The 20,213-nt window shown below is 45.0% G+C and overlaps 1 protein-coding gene across 1 annotated transcript in view; it reads left to right on the top strand.

Annotated features, from left to right (window-relative positions):
• The first annotated feature begins 7,527 nt into the window (after nucleotides 1-7,527).
• PLEKHD1 (pleckstrin homology and coiled-coil domain containing D1) overlaps nucleotides 7,528-20,213 on the top strand; it is a 30,424-nt gene continuing 17,738 nt past the window's right edge. Inside the window, exons 1-4 of the mRNA XM_009564959.2 lie at nucleotides 7,528-8,235; nucleotides 16,581-16,674; nucleotides 17,605-17,694; nucleotides 18,170-18,246. Coding sequence (XP_009563254.2) covers nucleotides 8,087-8,235; nucleotides 16,581-16,674; nucleotides 17,605-17,694; nucleotides 18,170-18,246 — 410 coding nt within the window. The 5' untranslated portion in view covers nucleotides 7,528-8,086. The remainder of the gene's footprint in view (nucleotides 8,236-16,580; nucleotides 16,675-17,604; nucleotides 17,695-18,169; nucleotides 18,247-20,213) is intronic.

Genomic DNA, 20,213 nt, shown 5'->3' with positions numbered 1-20,213 from the left:
ATATTAGCATTCTTTTAGTGTGTTTAATAAAAATGTCATCTTGGTAACTGGAGACTTAACTGCTGCAGTCTGTTGTAAATCCTTTTGGAGATGTGAGGAAGTGCTTTGGATCCATTTATGTTACAAGATTTACAATTTATCACTGAAAACTTAAATGTTGGGGAGCTGTGGTGTTGCAGGCTTCCCAGTGATGGCTGTAGACTGTTCCTTCGTTTTTTAAGGAAAGAATTTTTATCAGAAACTCATTAGGGATAAGCACAGCAGCAAGAAGATGAGCTGTCAACTATTGTTCCAGTTTACAAATTAAGCCATTCTTCTACTGATATGTGCAAGCCTTATCCAAATATCCCTGCAGGCGGAATTGCACAACATTTCACCCTCCTTGGCACAGCACTTCTCCCTCTTGCTGAGATGTTGTGAGATTAACAAACTGTTATGGTTGGGGGGAGTGTGAAGAAAAATGCCTTGTTCAGAAAACTTGTAGATCTAATTAAAAGTAAACTGTATCCTGGTTGTTGACACCAAACCTATGTAGTATTTAGGAAATCTAACAGGCAAGGGGAAAATGCTTGTTCTGTATCTCTGTGCCATCTCTATGCCCACCCTGTGTCTGAAATAGTAATTGCTTTTTGATATATGATCGCAGTTATGTTGGAATCTGTGGAAGTTAATGGGCTTCTGCTGTCAGCAGAAACACTTTAAATGAGATATTAATTGTTGCACTGGGCTGATAACCCTGCTTACCAGCCTTAGCGCTTATCTGAATGACTCTTGCTGTAACACTTAGTCAATCTCTCCTTGCCTGCCTCCAGAGGGTGAAGCTGTAAGTAGGATGAGTTGTGTTTTAGGACTGCTGTGGATTTCCTCTGTTGTTTTCTCCTTCTGACAGAGAAACTGTGGGATGGCTGATCTTGAACAAAATGTTGTTCTCCTTATATCTGCCTAACCTGTGCAGATGCTTCACGTGAACATGCTTTGGTGTGCATGGAGGGCCAAGCCATGAGTCTGGGAGTTTTTCAGTGTTTATCCCTGCAGCCTGGACTTCAGCAGTATGAAAGAATCCTCATCTACAAAAGCTGCGGGGCAGCATGGCTGACAGGAGGGCAGATGGGGGTAGGTGAGAGAGGAGATGGCCCTCTTTGCTCTCCACAAAATACAACAGGCTATGTTTTCGGTGACTTCCCTTGCCAGGCAGTTTCTTTCATCTGGCTGATGGCTCTCCACATAAGGTTTGCAGTAGAGTTGTCACAGTCTCCTGCTTGTGCCTCTGTATTTAAAGAACCGCTTGAGAATGCAGATGGGAAGGAGGTAAGAAGTATGTCTTGCTCCTGTCCTGTGTGTGCGTGCAGCATGAGCCCTAAGCTTGCAGTGACTGGCTGTGAGCAGGGCCAGGAGACAGAGAAACTTGGGACTGGAGGCTGCTGCAGATTAGAGCTGTTGGGTGTATAAGGTGAAGGGTGTGAAGAACGTTGGCGGTGTGGTCCCTGCACTTTCCACTTCTAAATTAAGTTCTAGTTGTTTTGTCCTTAGCTTTTAAATTCCTTGCCTTCAGTAGTCATAATAATGATAGGGGTAAAGGGAACATTGAGTCTGTATGCAAGAGCAATTATGGTCTCTGTGTCCATATGCTGCACATTTTATGGACTTTAAATAAAAACATGGTTTAGTCAATCCTCTTTTCTGAATATGTATTTATTGTTTAAAATTTAAGCTTATGACTTCTTTCCCTCTTTTGTCCAAAGGGAACAAAGTGGGTAGAATTAATGGACTGCAATCAATACCTAAACTTTTGCAGCTGAGAAATGCCTTGTAGAAAGTTGTCCTGCACCTGACCCTGTTTTAGAAACTTGGAGAGTTCAGATCTGCTCAGTGGTGTTGAAACAATTAAGGAGTGTTCTTCTCTGGACTGGGCAGCTATCAGCCCTGGGTCTCATTTACTGTCCTACTTTTACTGGACTGTTTTGTCAGATCTTAAAAATGTTGTTTGGTGTTTTGGTTGTTTGCCCGTGTTCCTGCATAGAGGTAGTACATTTTTACCCCCCTTTGTTCTTCTAAGGAAACTCTAACGGATTCCTTTCTTTTGCAGAAATTTTTTTGGTTTTTTTGCCTGGCCACTGTATCCAAATTACTGCATGACTATATGAATTCCTGTGATGTGCTGGGTTTAGTACCAGTGTCACGGGTCAGGAACTGTGGTTGAGGGAAATCAAGGTACATGCTCAAGCTAGATAGGGACATTGCTAAGGCTGGAAACTAGGCCTCAGCATACTGAACCCTGCTTTGGTGCCCTTGTTACAGAGGCAACCATTTTTCTGTGCACAAAAGCAGGACTGAGTAAGCAACTGCACCTTTGAATCTCTGTGCAGACCACCAGAACAACGGCTCTAAACTTTGCCTCTGATCTGTTTGCTAGATCTCAGAGTGTCCTGGCACCACAGGGTACAGAGGGTAAAAAAGCCTTTAAAAATTGCTGAGCTGGCTTTTATATAGCCTGTGCTACTCACGTGGCACGTATGTGTGTGTCACAGTGTCACGTGTGACTTGACTTAGATGTTTTCTGTCCAGGAAAGCTTCCTGCAGAGCTTACTAAGCTGTGTCAGCTGGTCAAATCATGTATTGGGTAGCTCTAGGGTACAGGCTGAGAGAGTTGGGTCTGTTCAACCTGGAGAACAGAAGGCTCAGAGGAGATCTTATAGTGACTTTCCAGTACCTGAAGGGGCTACAGGAAAGCTGGAGAGGGGCTATTCGAAACGGCTTGTGGGGATAGGACTAGGGGCAGATTTAGACTGGACATTAAGAAGAATTTCTTCACTATGAGAGTGGTGAGGCGCTGGCACAGGTTGCCCAGGGAAGCTGTGGCTGCCCCATCCCTGGAGGTGTTCAAGGCCAGCTTGGATGGGGCCTTGGGCAGCCTGGTCTAGTGGGATGTCCCTGCCCATGGCTGGGAGTTGGAACTGGATGATCTTTAAGGTCCCTTCCAACCCAAACTATACTACTATGATACTGTCATGTTTGGGATTGTGATGAGTAAATCACAAGCAGGTAAGATATGGATAAAGCAAAGCGCTCCAGGAAAGGTAGACAGACATGCATGTTATGCTGCAAACTTGCCATCTCAGAACACTGTTACGAAACCTTGGGGAAAGGTTTGTTCTTGGCTCTCCATGTACGTATAGATTCAGCTGTCCCTTGTGAGAAGGAGCATTCCCGTGGCTGCTGCGCCCTCCCACAGCCTCAGTAATGGGACCAGGATTCAGCCAGCTGGGGCTGCCCAAGCAATGTGGTTGGTTAGGCAGCATTCACCACCTTTCCCCGGGGAGGAAAGGTGCTATTGGGTTCATAATGTAAGAAAAGAAAGAAAGCAAAGGTATTATTATTTACTGCTGTTGAACGAGCGGCTGGTTGGAAGCAGCCTATTTAACTATTCTAGGATTAAGCATTTTGTGTTTATGTAAGCCGAGTGATCACTTTGTGTTATTTAGGCTCAATGGAGAAAAACTGATGTATTGCTGTCTTCTGGAGAAAGCTTTTTCAAATGTGGCACATCACTGTGATGTATTCTGAAGTCCCTAAAAATACCTGTTTAACAGAAATTTCTTTTTTGTAAAGCAACAAAGTGAATGAGTCTTCTTCCAGAAGAGATTTTAGTAGGATTAAAGAAAAAAAAAAAAAAAAAAGAAGTAATCTCCTTTAGATGCTGAGATCATTGACTGTTGTGTCAGTCCCTGAGCAAGCCTCCCCCCAAAAGCTAGGCTGTGAATACTTACTGTCCACAAGGCTATTGGGCTGGCTGCTTGCAATCAAATCCCTTTGCTTCGGTAAACTGGCATTTTGTTTTCTGTCTTCCTGTAAGTCTCCTGAAGTGTTGCTATATCCATAGCTAATGGCTTGACTAATATGATTCACGAGCCATCCAACATTGATCCGGGTGAATTTGAAGGGCTAGGACTGATGGAGGGCTTTCTCTGGAACAGGGCACTGAGACATGTGATTCTCACCAAGGGATAATGTCAGATGGGGCTACACATCTACAAAGGGTCTTCGCTTTGATGCCTATGTGCTGAATAATTCTTGTCTCTGAGCTCTGCAGGATAGCTTTGACTCCCCTTGTGACAATAAAAACTATCCACGTGCAAAAGAAATATAATCTGTCAATGTCTCACACTAAAGAGATGGACTGATGGCTGCTTTTGTTCTATTTAAAATAGCCTCTGTGCACAAGTGTATATCTGGGAAGTTGGAACATCATTTTAATAGGTACATGTGACATTTATTTTTGCAAGAATGACATATCATAAATTAAGCCTGAGCTGGACTTTCTTTTTTACTTTTCCACGTTGTTACAGGCACCTGCTAACACCTCCCATAGTTGGTAACTGTTCTTTGAGTTGAAAATGGCTACAGAGCCTATGAGAATATGTAAGATGAAAGGAAATCAATACTGGAAGGCCAGATCTGAATCTTTCCAGCTCTGCAGCAGTTCTGGTCCAAATCTTGATTTCCTGGCCCCAGTCTAAGGATTAGTTTGTCCTCTTCTGCATCATGAACTGTTGTAACACAGCCCAGAACATAAAAGTATAACTTTTTCAGTTAAAAAAATAAATAGAAGCCTCCTCATTGGCTGCAGTTAGCCAATATGTGCATCCTTAAACTCAAAGGGAGCATATTCCTGGAGGAGGTTGGCCTGTGATGGAGTGTTACTTCTGTGTTAGCTTGCACTGCTGTCTGCTTCAAAAAGTTGGCTTTTTTTTTTGAGCAAAATTTTATTGGTTTTATTGGCACAACATATTAGCAGAATGATTCCTGTATCAGTACAACTTGTCTGTCTGGTTTTCCAAGTAAAGCTCCAGTGCTTTCTCTCCAGGATGTACAGCTGTGTTTCCCCTACGAGTCATTGAGAATGAGACATCCATCTCAAATCTTTAAATTATTATTCTGGAACGAAAATGCTTCAGAGAGAGAGGGTGAGCTTAATCTGTACCCCTGGAAGCTGTGGCTGCTTCAGGCTGCTGTGCATGTAAAGGATCCAACCAAGTATTGGCTTTTTGCCTCTGCAGCTCTCATTGCAAGGCAATTTTGCAACTCCCTTTCTGTGAGGGCTGTACACTTTCTAATTTATTCATGGCCAGTTTAGGCTCATGTGGTTTATTGCAAACATCAGCCTTTACCCCAATGCATTAAGAGGGGAAAGAATGCTTCAAACTAGAAAGCAGTCAAATGTTCCTCTTTGTTTTCATTTAAGCAGGTAAAGTCCATTAAGTTTCCTGTCATGCTATGGGTTAACTATACCGGTGATCATCCTTGGAGTCCTTTACTGCATCTCTTTAGGCCTGAAGAATCTTTTTTGGCCATAACTGCAGAGATGGGATCTTGTGTGAGTCTGGTACGAGGGCCTATGTTTGCCTTCACTTGTAATGCAGACCACAACTGCATCTTCCTTTTCGCACTGGTATCACGTGGTTGCCGTGCTAAGGTCTCGGATAGTCAGGTCTCCTTCCTCTGCCCTTATTAAATGATGAACTCCCAGATTACATACAAATGGACTATTTCTGTATAAATGCCTATGTGCTTTTGGGGCTGTTAGGTTTCACCAAGATCTTGGTAGCAAGGCCAAATCTGCTTATGCTTGCCGATGGATTTCTGTCTCCTAGAATTTGGAGAAGGTGCTTCTGCAGGACCTGACTCTCCCTGCTCCCCCTGTGATAGACTCCTGGCTTTATGTCTCTGTTCTCTAGATCCTGAAGTTTCTGGCCAGCTGAAGTTATGCACCTGACGTGAGTAACGTTGAAGAACCACTAAGCTGCCCCTTATGCTGTCACCTTTGGTTTCTCAGAGGCAAGTTGCTTAGTCCTGTTGTGTTGCTCCTCTACTCTTTCCTTCAGACAGACCCTCAATTTATTTAGATTGGTACCCACAGGAAAGAAATATTAACAGAACCACTGCTATTACAAATTACTTTGTCCAGGTACCAGCAGTTACAGAACTCTTCCCACTGCTGTTTACTGCTCTGGTATCGCTGGCTTCTGCCCGTATTTAAGTCTTGGTGACTTTACAAAAGCAAGTTTCTTTTTGCCTTGCTTGTCTTAGATGTTTCCAGAAGTGACAATATCTGCATTTTTGCTATTTGGAGCTGGAGGCCTCTTGTCTGTCTTGGTCTCTGAAATAAAGTTCAGTAAAGAAGCAAAAGATGAAAATCTGCTTTTCCTCACTGGAGGTCACTACTATCAGATCTTCGCATTGCTGGTGCAGTACAATGGTAGGGGCAATGGACTGTCCTCACATGGCAGCTCTGGGGCTTTTTATTGTGCACTTATAAATTAAGGTGATGCTGTTGGGCCTGAATCCTTTTTACCCTTTGTGCAACATAATCTGAGGGAAAGTTTTCCCTGTCCTGAAACCCTGGTTATGAATAGTATTTTCAGTGCAGTGTGTGGAACAGTCACTACAGCATTAATACTTCTATTCTGCAATGCAGGATATATTCAAGAGTTGGGGCTCATGCGAGATGGAGGCATCACTGCTGCACTCCCCTGTTCTCCACCCTCTCCCGTAATGTCACTCTGAGATGAGATTAGCTGCTGCCTGGGACATGTCCTCTCTGGAAGCAGAAGGCCAGTCAAAGCTAGGGTGGGAGAAAGTGACAAAGCATTGAGTTTGCTGACTCCCTCAGTGATCAATAGTGACTTTTATCAGGGACTTGCATCTATAATTTCCCTAGTGCCCAATGCAGCCTGTGAGCTTGAGGCAGGCAGTCTGCGTTTCCTCTATTTAAGATGCATTTTGAGTGGTTTTTGTCACGTGCTGTGATGTAGCCTATAGCACATCCTGGGTTCCTAATCTCCAGGAGTGAGAAAAGGTCATGTGTCTGCAGTGTGTCATTTCTGAATAACTGCATTGAGAAAGGCTGACATTTGGCAATTATAACACCAGCATTGATACATATAGGATGGCAGAGGACAAAGCAGGAGCCGTTGCCTCACAGCATGTGTATGTTAGCATTGGTTATACAATAGCCTAAACCTGCAGATGCTTTCCTAGGCACAATGCAGGCAGTTCTTCCCTGAATCCTAATTCTGGAGAGAAGGTAGGATGCAGGACAGAACAATATGATGCTTATGTGCTTTCCTGTGACCATTACAAAAGACAGAGGATCTTTTGAAGGACTGTTTTTATCTGTGGAGAGAAGGTACGTTTCAAGACGGGAACAAAGATTTAGGGAACCAGAATAAAAGACTTGTTGCAGGAGAACTAAATAGGAGATGAATGGAGACTCACCTGAGCTGTGTGACATATTCCTTTGTCTCTGTGCTGTGGCCGAGAAAGGAGCCGGTACCCAAGAGACAGGGCAGAGTTGGTACAGCAAGGCATGGAGGCAGGCAGAATTTTGATGCTCTTTGTTCAGCAGTGGCCCTTTAAGGCTGAGCAAGCTGTGCAGCATGGACACTGCCCAGTCCAAACCCAGGAGCCACGTGAACTGAACCTGGTGGGCAGTGCCAGGCTAGCACAGCAAAAGCCCTCCTGATGGCAGAAGGAATCTGATTGAACTTGCTGGCTCCCACCCACTCTTCTCCCCTCTTCTTTGGGACAAATGAGAAGAACCTGTCTCCAAGTGCAGGATATCAGGGGTATACATGATAGTAAGAGATACCTGATAGTGAAATGTCCATCTCGTCCCGTTTTCTGCCTGGGATGCTGCAATGTCAAGTGAAATAAACATCCAAACTGCCTCTGATGCAGAGGTATTTTGGCTTCTGTTGTTGCTGGGAGCTTTCTCTCTGATGAGCTCTTCCGCCTCTCTGTGTTCCTGATCTCTGGCTCTTTGCTCTTTTTTTTCCTTGGGCTGGGATGCGTGCTGTCTGTAATGCATCAGGAAGTAATACGCAATGAGGAAACTCTCATCATCGGTGCATCAGGGAGAGAATTATTGACTGAGTGCTGAGCAGTCAAGCTATTGATTCAAACCATAGCACAGTCTCTCTGTCTGCCGCTTGGAGTGGCTGGTTATGTCCTTCTGGTTCATTGCATTTAATCGGATTCTCTGAGCTGCCGCGCAGAGGGGGAAGAGTTCGAACCAGATCCATCTATAATGTTCACTTCAAAATCCAGTTCCGTGTCCCCTTCTCCATCCATGGAGCAGGCAGATTCAGATGCTCTGGACATCAGCACCAAAGTGCAGCTGTACGGCGTGCTGTGGAAGAGACCCTTTGGGAGACAGTCAGCCAAATGGTCCAGGAGGTAAGCCACAGTCACTGAGGGATGCTCAGGCGAAGTACAAAGCCTAAGGGTGCTGGGGTAAGTCAGAGCCTGAGCGTGCAGCTCTTCAAGTGTGGCTAGCTCGGCAGAGACAAGGAGTGAAACTCTGGGCATAGTTTCCCTGTTGTTCTGAGAATGCCTTACACTCCAGTGTGCTGCCTCGTTTATCTGCCCAGGCTCTGTGCTACATGCAGTTCAGGGTGGGAACAGGGACCAGCTGCCCCCTTGGGATAGTCATCCTGCGACTGTTTCATGAGAGAGGAAGAGTCAGCTCTTATATTTTGCCCCCAAGCTGCTTGACTTTGTTCATTAGCATTTAATAAAGCTCATTGAGCCCTCCAGGTGCGAGATGGCCAGGCTGAGCTGAAAGTGCACCTAGGACTGGGTGGGTGGGTGGATGTTCTGCGGGGGTTTGTGGACCATCGTCAGTACTCTTGTGCTACCAGTCAGTGATGCAAATGCAGAGTCTTCCCTGGGGAGAAGGTGGCTCTGAACTCTTTCTTAGGTGGTGCCAGGGACCTGTAAGCTGCTGCGAGTTGGGTATTAGCAGGCAAGAAGTTTGGAGCTGGAAAATGCTTGCTATAACCTTTACAAAAGATGGAAATACATTCTGTAAGGCTGAAGTGATCGGTCTGTTTGAAGTTTAAAGTTGGTGGCTTCTTTATGTGAATCACTGAGTCTTACAGGAGAGTTTCCTGCTGGTTGTCAGGTGATGAGACACGACTGTTTATGGATGGGTACTCACAGAAACATGGTACGGCTCTTTCTCATTGCTCACTGGGGGTATGTGATCCAATGGATTAAGCCTTTCAGCATTCCTGGGTGGCAGATTAGTGTCACTGCTGTTAGACGTCATTGGAAAATAATTCAGTTAGAAGACCAGCAGCCGAGGAACTTGAATTTTCACCCTGCTGCTGTCAGAGATATGTTTTGTGACCAGGATTTGTTGCCGTCATCTATTAAAGAAGGGTAGTAGTACTTACTTCTCTTTAGTAGTTTGATATCACCAGATGAAAAAGTCTGCCAGAAAAGCAAAGTAATGGTGTTTTCTTCCCCTCCTCATCTTTCCACTGGGGAAAGGCACAAATGAGTCATTAACAAAAGGCAGCACAGGAAGCCTGTGCTACCTCTGGAGCTGAAAGGCAGGTTTTATAGCCTTGGTAGCATAGTGTGCCTGAACGCTTTTTTGAAGAATAAATCAATCTACACACAATGTCTGTTGACTACCTCTGATAGTTACCTCTTGCGGGTACCTTTTTTCTACAGTTCAGAGTAGATGCAACATATACATTTCTAAACACAGCCTTCCCAGTTTTGTTCTGTGTAGTAACGACGGTGCTGTCCAATCTAAACCTGTGAAAATAGTATGGCTTGGAAAAGAGTTAAATGTTGCTTGGGAAGCAGTTTTGTGTTTGTGGCCATCTCTGATGTCTGTGCAGGTTTTATTCTGTACTTCTCCAACCCTCCACCCCCCAAAGACCATGGCCTTTTTTCACCCATGAGGGAATTCATGCTGATTCTCTCTACTCAGCTCCCAAACATTGATATTTAAATTAATTATGTCTGGAAACTAACATGTCTGTGTTATGGAAAAGAAGTGGAGAGCATAATAGAGGGGAGGTAATTTACGATGGATGAGATTCATAAAAGGCTTTCTTATTCCCAATCAAAATTTCTTGCAGGCAAATGGCCTGTGTCTGTTCTTGCTGTCATTATTTATTTAGGGTTGTTCTATTCCTAGAAGTCATCTTCAGCAAGTGGTAAATATTTTATTGATAGCAGGTGGGAAGAGATGGGGAGGTGGCCGTGAGGGTCCCTGGGGGACCAGAAACGGGTCAGTGGGAGATGAACACGAGGAATCTGTAGGCTTTGGAAGGAAGGGGTTTACAAAGTAAAAGTACTGGAACAGGAGGAACTATAAGATTTTTTTCTTTTTCTCTCATGGGAGAAGTTTGCTTTAAAGTAAAAAATCTGGCATGTTATTATAAGTCAGTCATTATGAGGAGGCTAAGGAGCAATCCATCTCCACTTCCCCCCAGCTATCCCCACACCCAGCAAGACACAGCTGGCCAAGTGCCTTATTTTATGAGAAGGAGAAAGGATGTTTCCCACAGAATTTAAGAGAAAAAAAAAAAATCACTGTTGCTAGATACACCGGAGGGTCTCTGAGCAAACTACAATTTTGTCCTGAAATCTCAGATTACTACCTTTTATCCATTTGGTATTTACAGGTAGTATCTTTGCTGTGAAGTAATTTTGCAGTGGACAATAGTACTACTCCCTGTCCTGAGGAAAGTCTTTCGAAGCCCTGGGAGATAAACAACAGTGCCGCTGGAAACACTGAGAAGAAAACAAGTGTTTAAGGGGAGGATGGGGGCTGAGTAGGTAGTGGATCAAGGAAAAATATCAAGGCATGGTGTCCAGTGTTTGGAAACTGAAATCCCAGGTTTGGGGATTATTCAGAGAACAGAGGCTTGTTTTAGTCAGAGCTGGCATCTGGTGGCACCCGTGAGGAGAGCAGGACTTGACATGAGGCGGTTGTCTGGAGCACTTTCAGGCCTTTCCCTTGCCCACACGATGCTGTGTCCTGCAGCCTAAGCATTTGTATGGTGGCTCAGGTACTGACCGAGTGTGGACTGGGTGCTTCTGGCATTGGACCAACGTGGCTGTGTTTATCTGCCAGGGCACGAGCTGAGCACGCTGCCTCTCAGAGCTTTATTTTGAGATGCCATTAACAGCATCTTAGCTCCTATCTCTCCAAGAGAGGAAGTTCTATTCTTTGGCTAATCTGATTTTCTTTCCTTGTAAAGTGATAACCTTCCAAGAGAGAAACACAACCATCTTCTGAGTTTACTGGTGCTTTTGACCCATCTAAGCTTAGGTCACTGCTGGGGTAGATTTAGAAAATTGTATTCCCAGCTTTTGACTTGTGCCCCTTTTCCCACCAAGATGCACCCCATTCTTTCTTCCAATTAACAGCAAGTGGTTTGGCCTCTTTCCTACCAGAAAAGTTGTACTGGTAAAAGCATCAGCCTGGCATGGAGTCTGGGATGAAACACGCAAGGTACATACATGTCCTGGATGTGGCATGAATGGGGCGCTATAGCTTTGCAGGTAGGAAGGGACACATCTCCTTTACCGAATCATCCCAGGTCCACGTAGGAATGTCAGTCTCTAAGTTGATTATTGCCATTCAGGTGTGAGACTTTGGGGCCAAGGGGAACATTTCCAGAAGGGCATCGTCTTGGTGGTCAGCCGGAGACAGAAAGCAAGGTGGAAAGCATGAGGAGCTGAAAAAAAAGTAGAGAACAAAACATGCTTATACTTCTGAGTAAATCCATCAGAGATGTCAGGCTGCTGCTGTAAGGAGGGAGCACAGTTAAGAGAGAATTTTTAGGTACTCTTGGACCAGACCTGGCTGTGGCATTGCAAAGCATGCACACAACCTTATTGTCCAGCAGAGTGGGTACCAACTGGATGTGGTTGCAGGAGAGATGGAAAGGATAATTGTGTAGGACTGGTTTCTGCTCTAAAAAAACCCAAAACACCTAGAAAACACCCTACATGGTTCCTGCTGTGGAGCAACATACGTGCCTTCACGCAGCATGGGTAGCAAGAGCTGCCAAGGCAGTGAGGCTGTGGATTCAGAAGATTGTGTTCCCCTCTTGTTCTTGCAAAATTCCCACTTGGCCAGAAGCTGTTGGGAAGCATCGACCTCTTCCAGCTCCCTGCCTGGCTGGGCACCTCTCTAGCTACAAGACCCTGGGCAGTAGGCAGGCAGGAAAGCCAGGGGCTGCCAGGAGAGGAAGAGTAAGAGACAGGTACTGCGGTCTCTGAGCTGACAGGCTGATAAAGATCTTTTGCCTATTGTTTTCCTGAGCTGTCCCTAGGGAGAGAGATTTGGGCTGATCTCATAACTGGGATTTGCTGCCTGCACTCCTGGACTGGTGCCCAGAAAACCGCCATTGGAAGGAAGGGCCAGCAAGACCGCTGCAGTTTTATAATGTAAATAATTAACATGGCCATTGTCACTTCAAAAACTTTTACAAACATTAGCTAATTAATCTCTTAGTTTTCTGAGATACAAAGAAAGCACTTGTCACTAGAGATCATGTATCTCTACTTGTCCAGTATGGAGCTGTTGTGTTTAATCCTGGCAGATCAAGTATCTGGTTTTACATCGAAGTCACTCAGATTGTTACTGTTCCTGTCCTATTGCAGTTCAATTACACTGTTGTTTCTTAGTGGAGGATCTAATGATAGGGGATGGGTGACCCAAAGAATCTGACCATGCTGAATGGCTCTTGTATTACTTGTGCCATACGTGGAGTCTGCATGGCTGTACCAGATCTTCTCACGTTTGCTGCTGCCCTCCAGGCTTTTTGAATGCTGCTCTGTTTTTTAGTTTCTTCCATTTCGTTTTCTTGTTTTTATTCAAGATCTTCGTCTGTTTTTCCAGCACTCCCTGTTCTCTTGCTGGCACACCTCTGCCTAATTCAGATGCGTTCAGTGTCTCTCAGTATCTGTCCTAACTGGGTGTCTCTCTCCATTTGCCCTTGGTCATCTTTGCCATTCCTGTTCCCACTTATTTGGCTGCTGCTTCAGTCTTCGTCTTGTTCTTGGGTCGTGTAGCTCTTTCTCCTCTACTCCTTCATTTCATCCCTTTTTCTATTGTGCTGTATCAATTATCCTTGCATCGTTGTATGGAGACTTTGTCCAGAGAGTCAAAGTTGAAGTGGTGATCTTAGTTGCTTAGGTGTTGCCTTGCAGGTAAGGATAGATAAGGGAATAGAACATAAATATTATACATCCATCAGCTAAGCAAGATTCAATGTTTTCCCCTCATTATTTTCTACAGCATTTTGTTATTTTTTTAACTCCTATCTTGTATATTTTCATTTCAAGTCCCCACAGCTGTTTTCTTTAGATCCTTATGAGGTCAGAGATCTAAAAGTTCATTACCTTGCCAAAGGCACATCAGCTCTGAGACCTGTACTATTCTTTGTTCTTGCATTTGTTTAGGTTCTGCTTTCTGCTGGAGCACAATCTATGTTATGGGGACTATCGGGAGTGCTGAGCACACAAAAAGCATGTAGCAAACTAAATGCTGGTTTAACTGGGGGTTAACATTTCGATTAAAAATCACACATGGTTACCTGTCTTGTAAACGTTCCTTGAGAACATTCAGAATAAGGAGACTGTTGAAAGTAATGAATAGACTTTTTCCATGTCACGTGTTCTTTTTTTATTCCTCAGTTCCATGTTTGTGCCCACAGTATCTGGTTCACTCTGACCCACTGAACCAAGCACAGTCCATTGACAAGGCAGGATCTGTTTGCCTTTTAAAACTTATTTCTGTCTTCATTGTACGGATGAGGTAATATATCATCCTGAAAAATAAAGTCCTAGGCATTAGAGACACATAGTGAAGATGTAGCCGCTCGTAAGAAGGTGTGCTCATAGAATTAATGACAAGAGGTAGGAGGAAAAATGGAAGAGGAAGGCAGAAGGCTACTGCTTGTAGAAATGATGTGATAGGACAATTGAGGACTAAGCTCTGTTTGCACTGTGGAGGCCTCTCTGGTATCTGCCTTGATCAGGATCAGCTCTGCCCCTTCTTGCAGGAGTTGTGGCTGGTTTTGTTTACTGAAGACGTATCAGAAAATACTAATCCTTGTTTCACACAGAGATGGGACCTCAATGAATCCACTCTGTCAGGAATGTGACCCACAGAGATGTGCCAAATACGTCTGCTGACTGGGCTTTGTTTACCAGGGTCTCAAAGTTGTGTGAGCGGTTCAGGCCCCCACCTTCCTTCTCCACTCCTTCCCATCCCTGCATTGTCATGACGAAACTTGTTGTTCCTGATCTGTGATGCTGGAAAGAGATTTAGGATGGAGGTTCCTATTCAAGGAAAGCAACTTGTGCCCCGTGGACAGTCCATCTCCCTGTCCATCTTAGGCACATCTTCCAGGGAGAACATGGACGGCTGCCACAGGTGGGGTTGTGCATTGCTTTGCCAGCTGAGGGGACATAGCTGTAGCCCCTCTGGGAGGTGCACTGCGACTTGAGCGTGGAGTGGAAGTGAGCTGGTGGTCCCCTCAGTGGAAGGTCAATAGTAATTGTTCCCACTCAAATAACTTGCTGGACAGGCTGCACTGTGAATTGGGACCTTTATGATTCTCTACTTAAATGAGCTCAGTGTGGAAGAGTGATTTTTGCACTGAGTCGTGCTGTTCTATCTAGAGAAATTTTGCCGCAGTGTGGACAGACACAAGAGATGAGATTAGGCAGTCAGCCATCATGTTCCTGGAGTATTGAAGGAGAAGACAATGTCCTGCTGAGACAGCAACCTGTCTGTTTCCCTCCACCTCTTGATATCAACAGAAATGGATATAGCTCAGCAGGCAAGAAGCAAAACTTTGGGGAACATGAATTGCTGCTGGACTTTGTACATTCTGAAGATTTCCAGATTTAAATAAGCAGATGTTCAATGATGTTTTGGAGCAGGCATGAAGTAGGTCCAGAGCTTGAGCGTGCTGCAGGCATTTAGAGATTTAGGTCTATCCTCTGTTTTCCAGTCCTTCTGTGAGCCCAGGCCTCACATTTCTCCAGAACGTGGCAATTTCATCTGCGTTGCCGGGGTCACAGTAGAAGAGCAAAAGATAGGACCTAGTGGAAGGGCTAAAGCTTTTTCGTGAGTATAATAATTATTAATTATAATATATTGTAAGTACAATGATAATTCCCTGCCAGCTTCTTTCTTTAGCTTTAGGAAATAAGCTGCTACCAAATGTCAGTGCTCGTCTATACTGGTGGCAGTGCTTGGCTCCATCTGACAGGTCTCTGCTTCAGGAGAATGCTGGGCTGGGGTGGACATATGGAGGCATTAGAATTGTTCTTGTGGATCAGACCTCTAGGTCCACAGCCCATCTTCAGTGGTTGTTGCAGGAATCCCCAGGCTATGCAACTGCAAAGTACTCCATGGAGAAAGTCTTTTTCTGATCCCTCTCAGAGAGGGCTTTCCACCCAGAAGCAGGAAGTTTTCCCAGGGATGTTCTCATTATTCACAGAAATGCCTTATCCTTTCCAGATTCCTCACGAGCTCTTGTCCTCAGGATGACATGAAAACGATTTACACAGCAGTGTTTCGTGCAATGTAAAAAGGTGTTCTTTATTCATTTTCATCTTATTGCATTTCACTTTATCTAAATCCCTCTTTTCTCATATTGGAAAATATGTACAGAACACTACAACACATTTTCTTTGTCAATGACTCTTTTGAAACCTTCCTGCTAAACTAGCCTGTATCTTTTCAGCTGTTCCTCAGCCTTTGAGTCCTGCAGATTTAGACCAAACTTAAGCCGTCAGATGTCTCCCTTGTAACACTGCCTGCAGCATAAATGCAACCTCATTTTTCTAAGAGAGACTCTCTATGGGGCATTTTAAACATCCAAATAAGCTAAAAGTGGCACTCCTTTAATGACAATTTTGAGGCCAAGTTCCATTAAGTTAGAGGCTTGGTTTACAGAAGCTGTGATATTTCATGTCTACTATACAGTGTTCATCAGAGCCTCCCTAAGGCTGACTGAGCAGAACAAGGCACATTTTTGTGAGATGCATACGAGGAAAAAAAATCCAATTTCCTTTATATTTACCAAGGTCAAAGACAAGATATTTTGCCAGTACCTCTGCTTAAAAATATATTTTTAATTTATTTCTGCTCCTAACTGCACTCATGGCCAGTCTTTTGCCTTGAGAGACACTTGGGGATGCTATCCTGTGACGTTCCTTGCCACAGGACTCAGTGTTACAGTGGAAACGCTTCCTATCGGGCTTTTGCTGTGATGGGAAGAAAGAGGGTGGCAGGAAGTATATTGCAAGAATAAGCTTTTAGTAGCTCTTGCCCCATGTGAGAGAGACCCTTAAAAAAAGGAAAAGGAGCAGCTCTTCCAATAGGTTGAATCCAACACATGGACTATGTAGAGTGCACAAAGGTCAAGATGCCAAAAGGCTTTGGCTGTGCTCCTGTCTTGGACACAGACTGCTCTCCCAGTTTCTTGTGAGTAAATGGTGCCATGGTTTGCCTTCAACGATATTGAGTGCATGCTATGGTAAACATGCAAGCACCGAGCAGCTGAACTTGGTACTTAGTGTTAAGCATTAGCTCTTGGCTATGAGCAGAAGTGAGGCACTTCACCTTAGGCTTAGAAGGGAATAGTAAACTCTTCTGCTCAGAAAGCAGCTTTAGTTAGGTGGAGATTTTCTTGTGCTGTGAACCATGACCTCTGTTCTAGCAGATTTAATTTCCTTTCTCTGTCTTAAAGGTTCTTCATCATTAAGGAAAGCTTCCTGCTCTACTATGCTGAGAGTGAGAAGAAGAGTTTTGAAAGCAATAAATACTTCAATATCCACCCCAAGGTGAGCAGTGTCTGCATGGGAGAGGGGTTTACTCTGTCTATAACTTTGCCCCCTTATATAAGGCCCAGCAAGTGAAGGGGAGCTAAGTCACAAACATCTCACAGATCCAGGGAAGCCTCAAAAAAGCAAGAATCACAACAGTACCTCTCCAGGCTTAGGGATGCAGCATGTACTTCAACATTTTCTTTACATGATAGTAGGTGACATATTCCAGTGTTTTCATAATCTCCTGATCAACTAATCTTGCGGCTATGAGAATACTACTGGCAAAGCCAGTGGTGGGGCTAACAGCTTTGGTTACTGTTTGGTTCTAACCTGTGTTTGCACTTGTAAGCAGTCTCAGCCTGCTCCTGTTAACCCCTGTGCCCTCACTCCCAAGAAGCCGCCTCTGTAGCTCTGCTGCCTGGAGCTCTCCCAGGGAACTCTGTTCTCTGAGTCTGCTTTTATGCTCTGTAACCACTGGAGGCTGATGAAGCACATGTGCTTCCAAAGATGATGATCTCACTCATCTTGGTTACGGGCACCAGGCCGCCCACCTGTCCCCATGCAGCATGTGTGGGGTGTTGACTTCTTGGTGGTTTATATAATGGATACACAATCTCTTTCATGGTACCACACTGAAACTGTAATATCTGCCCCTGTTACATCACTTCCTCCTTGGCAAAAGTGCTCCTGCTTCCATGTTGTAGCTAGCAGCCTTCCTTCCAAGCCAAATGCAGGAGAGCCATCTCCTTGAGGTGAGCATTTGGAGCTCTCCTGGTGGTGGTGAGAATCCCTCTGCTTTTCAGAAACTGCATGTATGGCCTCTCCTGGGATAGCCAAGGCAGGGCAGGAGGCTACAAGTGACCAAGGTTGGAAGTTAAGTTGCTGGTTAGTTAATAGTTGTAGCTGATTTTGTTGACTGATTGGAGTGCTCTGATTTATCCCCAGGGTGTCATCCCCCTGGGAGGCTGCATCGTGGAGCCCAGAGAAGAGCCTAACATGCCTTATGCCATAAAGATCTCTCATGACGACTTCCATGTAAGTAGGCTTCTTTTCTTCTCCAAAAAAACCCACAAAACATTTTATTGTTGATGAGCAGAGCTGGATTGGTGTCTTTCCCACCCCAACAAGCTATGCCTACCCTCTCTGGGCTGACTGTCCTTAGAGGTAGTCCCTCAAGCTTTTGCTGATGCTTCTGCTTTGATAACCAACAAGCAAACTTGCTCTGTCTGACAGCGAGTCTCACGATACTAGCAGACCAGTAGACATGTTCAGGAGCCCTATCTTTTTATTTCTACCATGACCACTTGCCGTGTGCATGTCTTTCCAATGCGTGGTAGGCCTGGATCAGATTTGCTCCCGTGTGATGGCAGTTGCAGAGGTGGAAGCTTGCTTTGGGCTGCGCCCCTGCCATAGTTGCGTTATGTCCAATTCGCTCCCTGAGTGCTCAGAAGCATGTAAAGCACTAGCATCTCTAATCCATTATTTTTCACTCTCGCCTCTCCTCTTCTAGGGCAACATTGTTCTAGCAGCCGAATCAGAGTTTGAGCAGGCTCAGTGGCTGGAGATGCTACAGGAGTCTGGAAAAGTGTAAGCTTCTTTCTATTTCTTACTCTCTTTGATCTGCTCTGTAGATGTGTAAAGGATAAAGAGGAAGAAGCCTGACTAGAAGCACTGTGAGGAGGCAGACAAGCTTCCCAAGACTAGTGAGACCTTCACTCGCCTCTCAGACTCCTCTTTTCCCTAAACAGGAATGCTCTAGAACTGACACAAAGCCTTCCATGTTGGTGTGCAGTGTGGTATGCAGTATGTCTCTTTGGTAACAACCCCAGGATGTCATCTGTCAAATGCTGATATAGCAAGTGGCACCTGCTATTCCTCTCACCTGCCTCAGAGAGGTGGGACCATGGACTGAACAGGAGATCTCCTGGTCCATTTTGTGTGGGAAGCAAGGTCCACAGTTTTGACAGACGTGAGGGTCAGAAAACCTCCCTGCAATGCAGGTGTATAAATTTAAGGTAAGGTAAGAGCAGAACAGTCAAGGCACAAAGCTAGTGAGCTTTGAGTCCACGTGACTCTACACCCTGCCTTTGAGCAGGGACCTCACCAGCCTGTCCCTGCTCTCCTGAGCAGTGCTGGTCACGCCTAGATGTCAGTAACAGCCCTGAAGCAATTGTGAGCATCCTTTCTGCCCAGATTCTAGGGCCTCCAGGCCTCAGCAGGAGCATTTGGCCTCCCAAGATAGTTTAATTCTGCAATGCAGAAGCAGGCTAAGTCCCAGGGGAGGAGGTGTTAGCAAAGCATTTCCAGCCCACCTGCAAGAGTGGGTTTGATTGCTGTATGAGCAGACTTGCCCACTGCAGAAAAGCAGGACCTAAAGGATTTAGCCCTTGACTAATGTGGAGTTTTTAATTTGATACCATAGGTCCGCACTTGCCTTCACCAATGTTAAACTCAATTATTGCCAAGGGCAATAATTTGTGGGCCAAATTAATCTTGCAGGTGTGCATGGGAAGGAAGAAGTGTGGCTGGCACAGCTTACGAGGGGTTTTCACAAAGAAGCCCTGTGCAGCTCCTTATTTCACAGAGCCAGCCTTTACTCCAGTCCTTGCTCCAATATTTGAGCACTAGTGTGTAAAACAGGAGATAAATTGCGGCTGCTATCATACAGCAGACTGCCTGCGCCTAGCTGAAAATCTGCCTGAGACATCCTATTCCCTCTCCGCTTCTGTTCTGTCTCTTGTTCCAGAGAAGGAGAGGGATGCAGCTCTAGTGCCTAATCATTGCTGATGATAGCCTTCATGCTAGGAAAAGCACAGCTTATGTGATTTGTGTTAGCAGTGTCGGGCTGGGAGTTAAGCAGCAGCTGAAAGGCACAGAATGGACTAGCAAATTGATCTGCCATGAATAGGAAGCCTAAATGGGCACAGCTGAAATCTTCTAGGTAACCTGTTTCAGTGCCCTGCTGTGCCTAGACATAGATTGTACTGCTGATGGCACTGCAGCACTTACAGTTTATCTGTTTATTATACTCATCCTAGAGTCTCCCTCTTTATTTTAAACCAACTAAAGAGAAAAAAAAAAAAGCCTCAGCCAAACCCCAACCCCATAGACTGGGATTTTGTTAAATAGGGGAAAGGGTGAAGCCAGGATGGGAAGTGTCTTCCATCCTCTCTCTTTTGGTTCAATTTTGTCTGGTGCGTCCTTAACTGTGGGGCTGGGTGATGTGTGTATGTGCGTGCCTGCATAACTGCTTGTTACTTCCACCATCAAAGTGTGATCAGTAACACCTTCAGCTCTTCACTCCTTTCCAAGCCTCCCGATTTGATAGGGAAACCGCTTATTCAGTTCGGAGGGAGGATGATGGTCCTTTCACCCTTCTAATGTCTTGTGGCTTGGACTTAAACTTGCCAGATCTTGAAAGCTTTTCAGAAAGGCACAAAGCCCTGACTTGCAGACAGCTTCTCTTCCCACCCAGAGAGGCTTTTACTGCTGCCAGTGGAGAAAGGGGGACATGTACATCCTCTGTGCTCATAGCAGCATTCCCTGCAGTGGTT

Source organism: Cuculus canorus, chromosome 5 (genome assembly GCF_017976375.1).
Source record: "Cuculus canorus isolate bCucCan1 chromosome 5, bCucCan1.pri, whole genome shotgun sequence".
Classification (NCBI taxonomy): Eukaryota; Metazoa; Chordata; class Aves; order Cuculiformes; family Cuculidae; genus Cuculus; species Cuculus canorus.
Note: the sequence above shows the minus strand (reverse complement) of the source record. Positions and strands in the feature narration are given on the sequence as shown.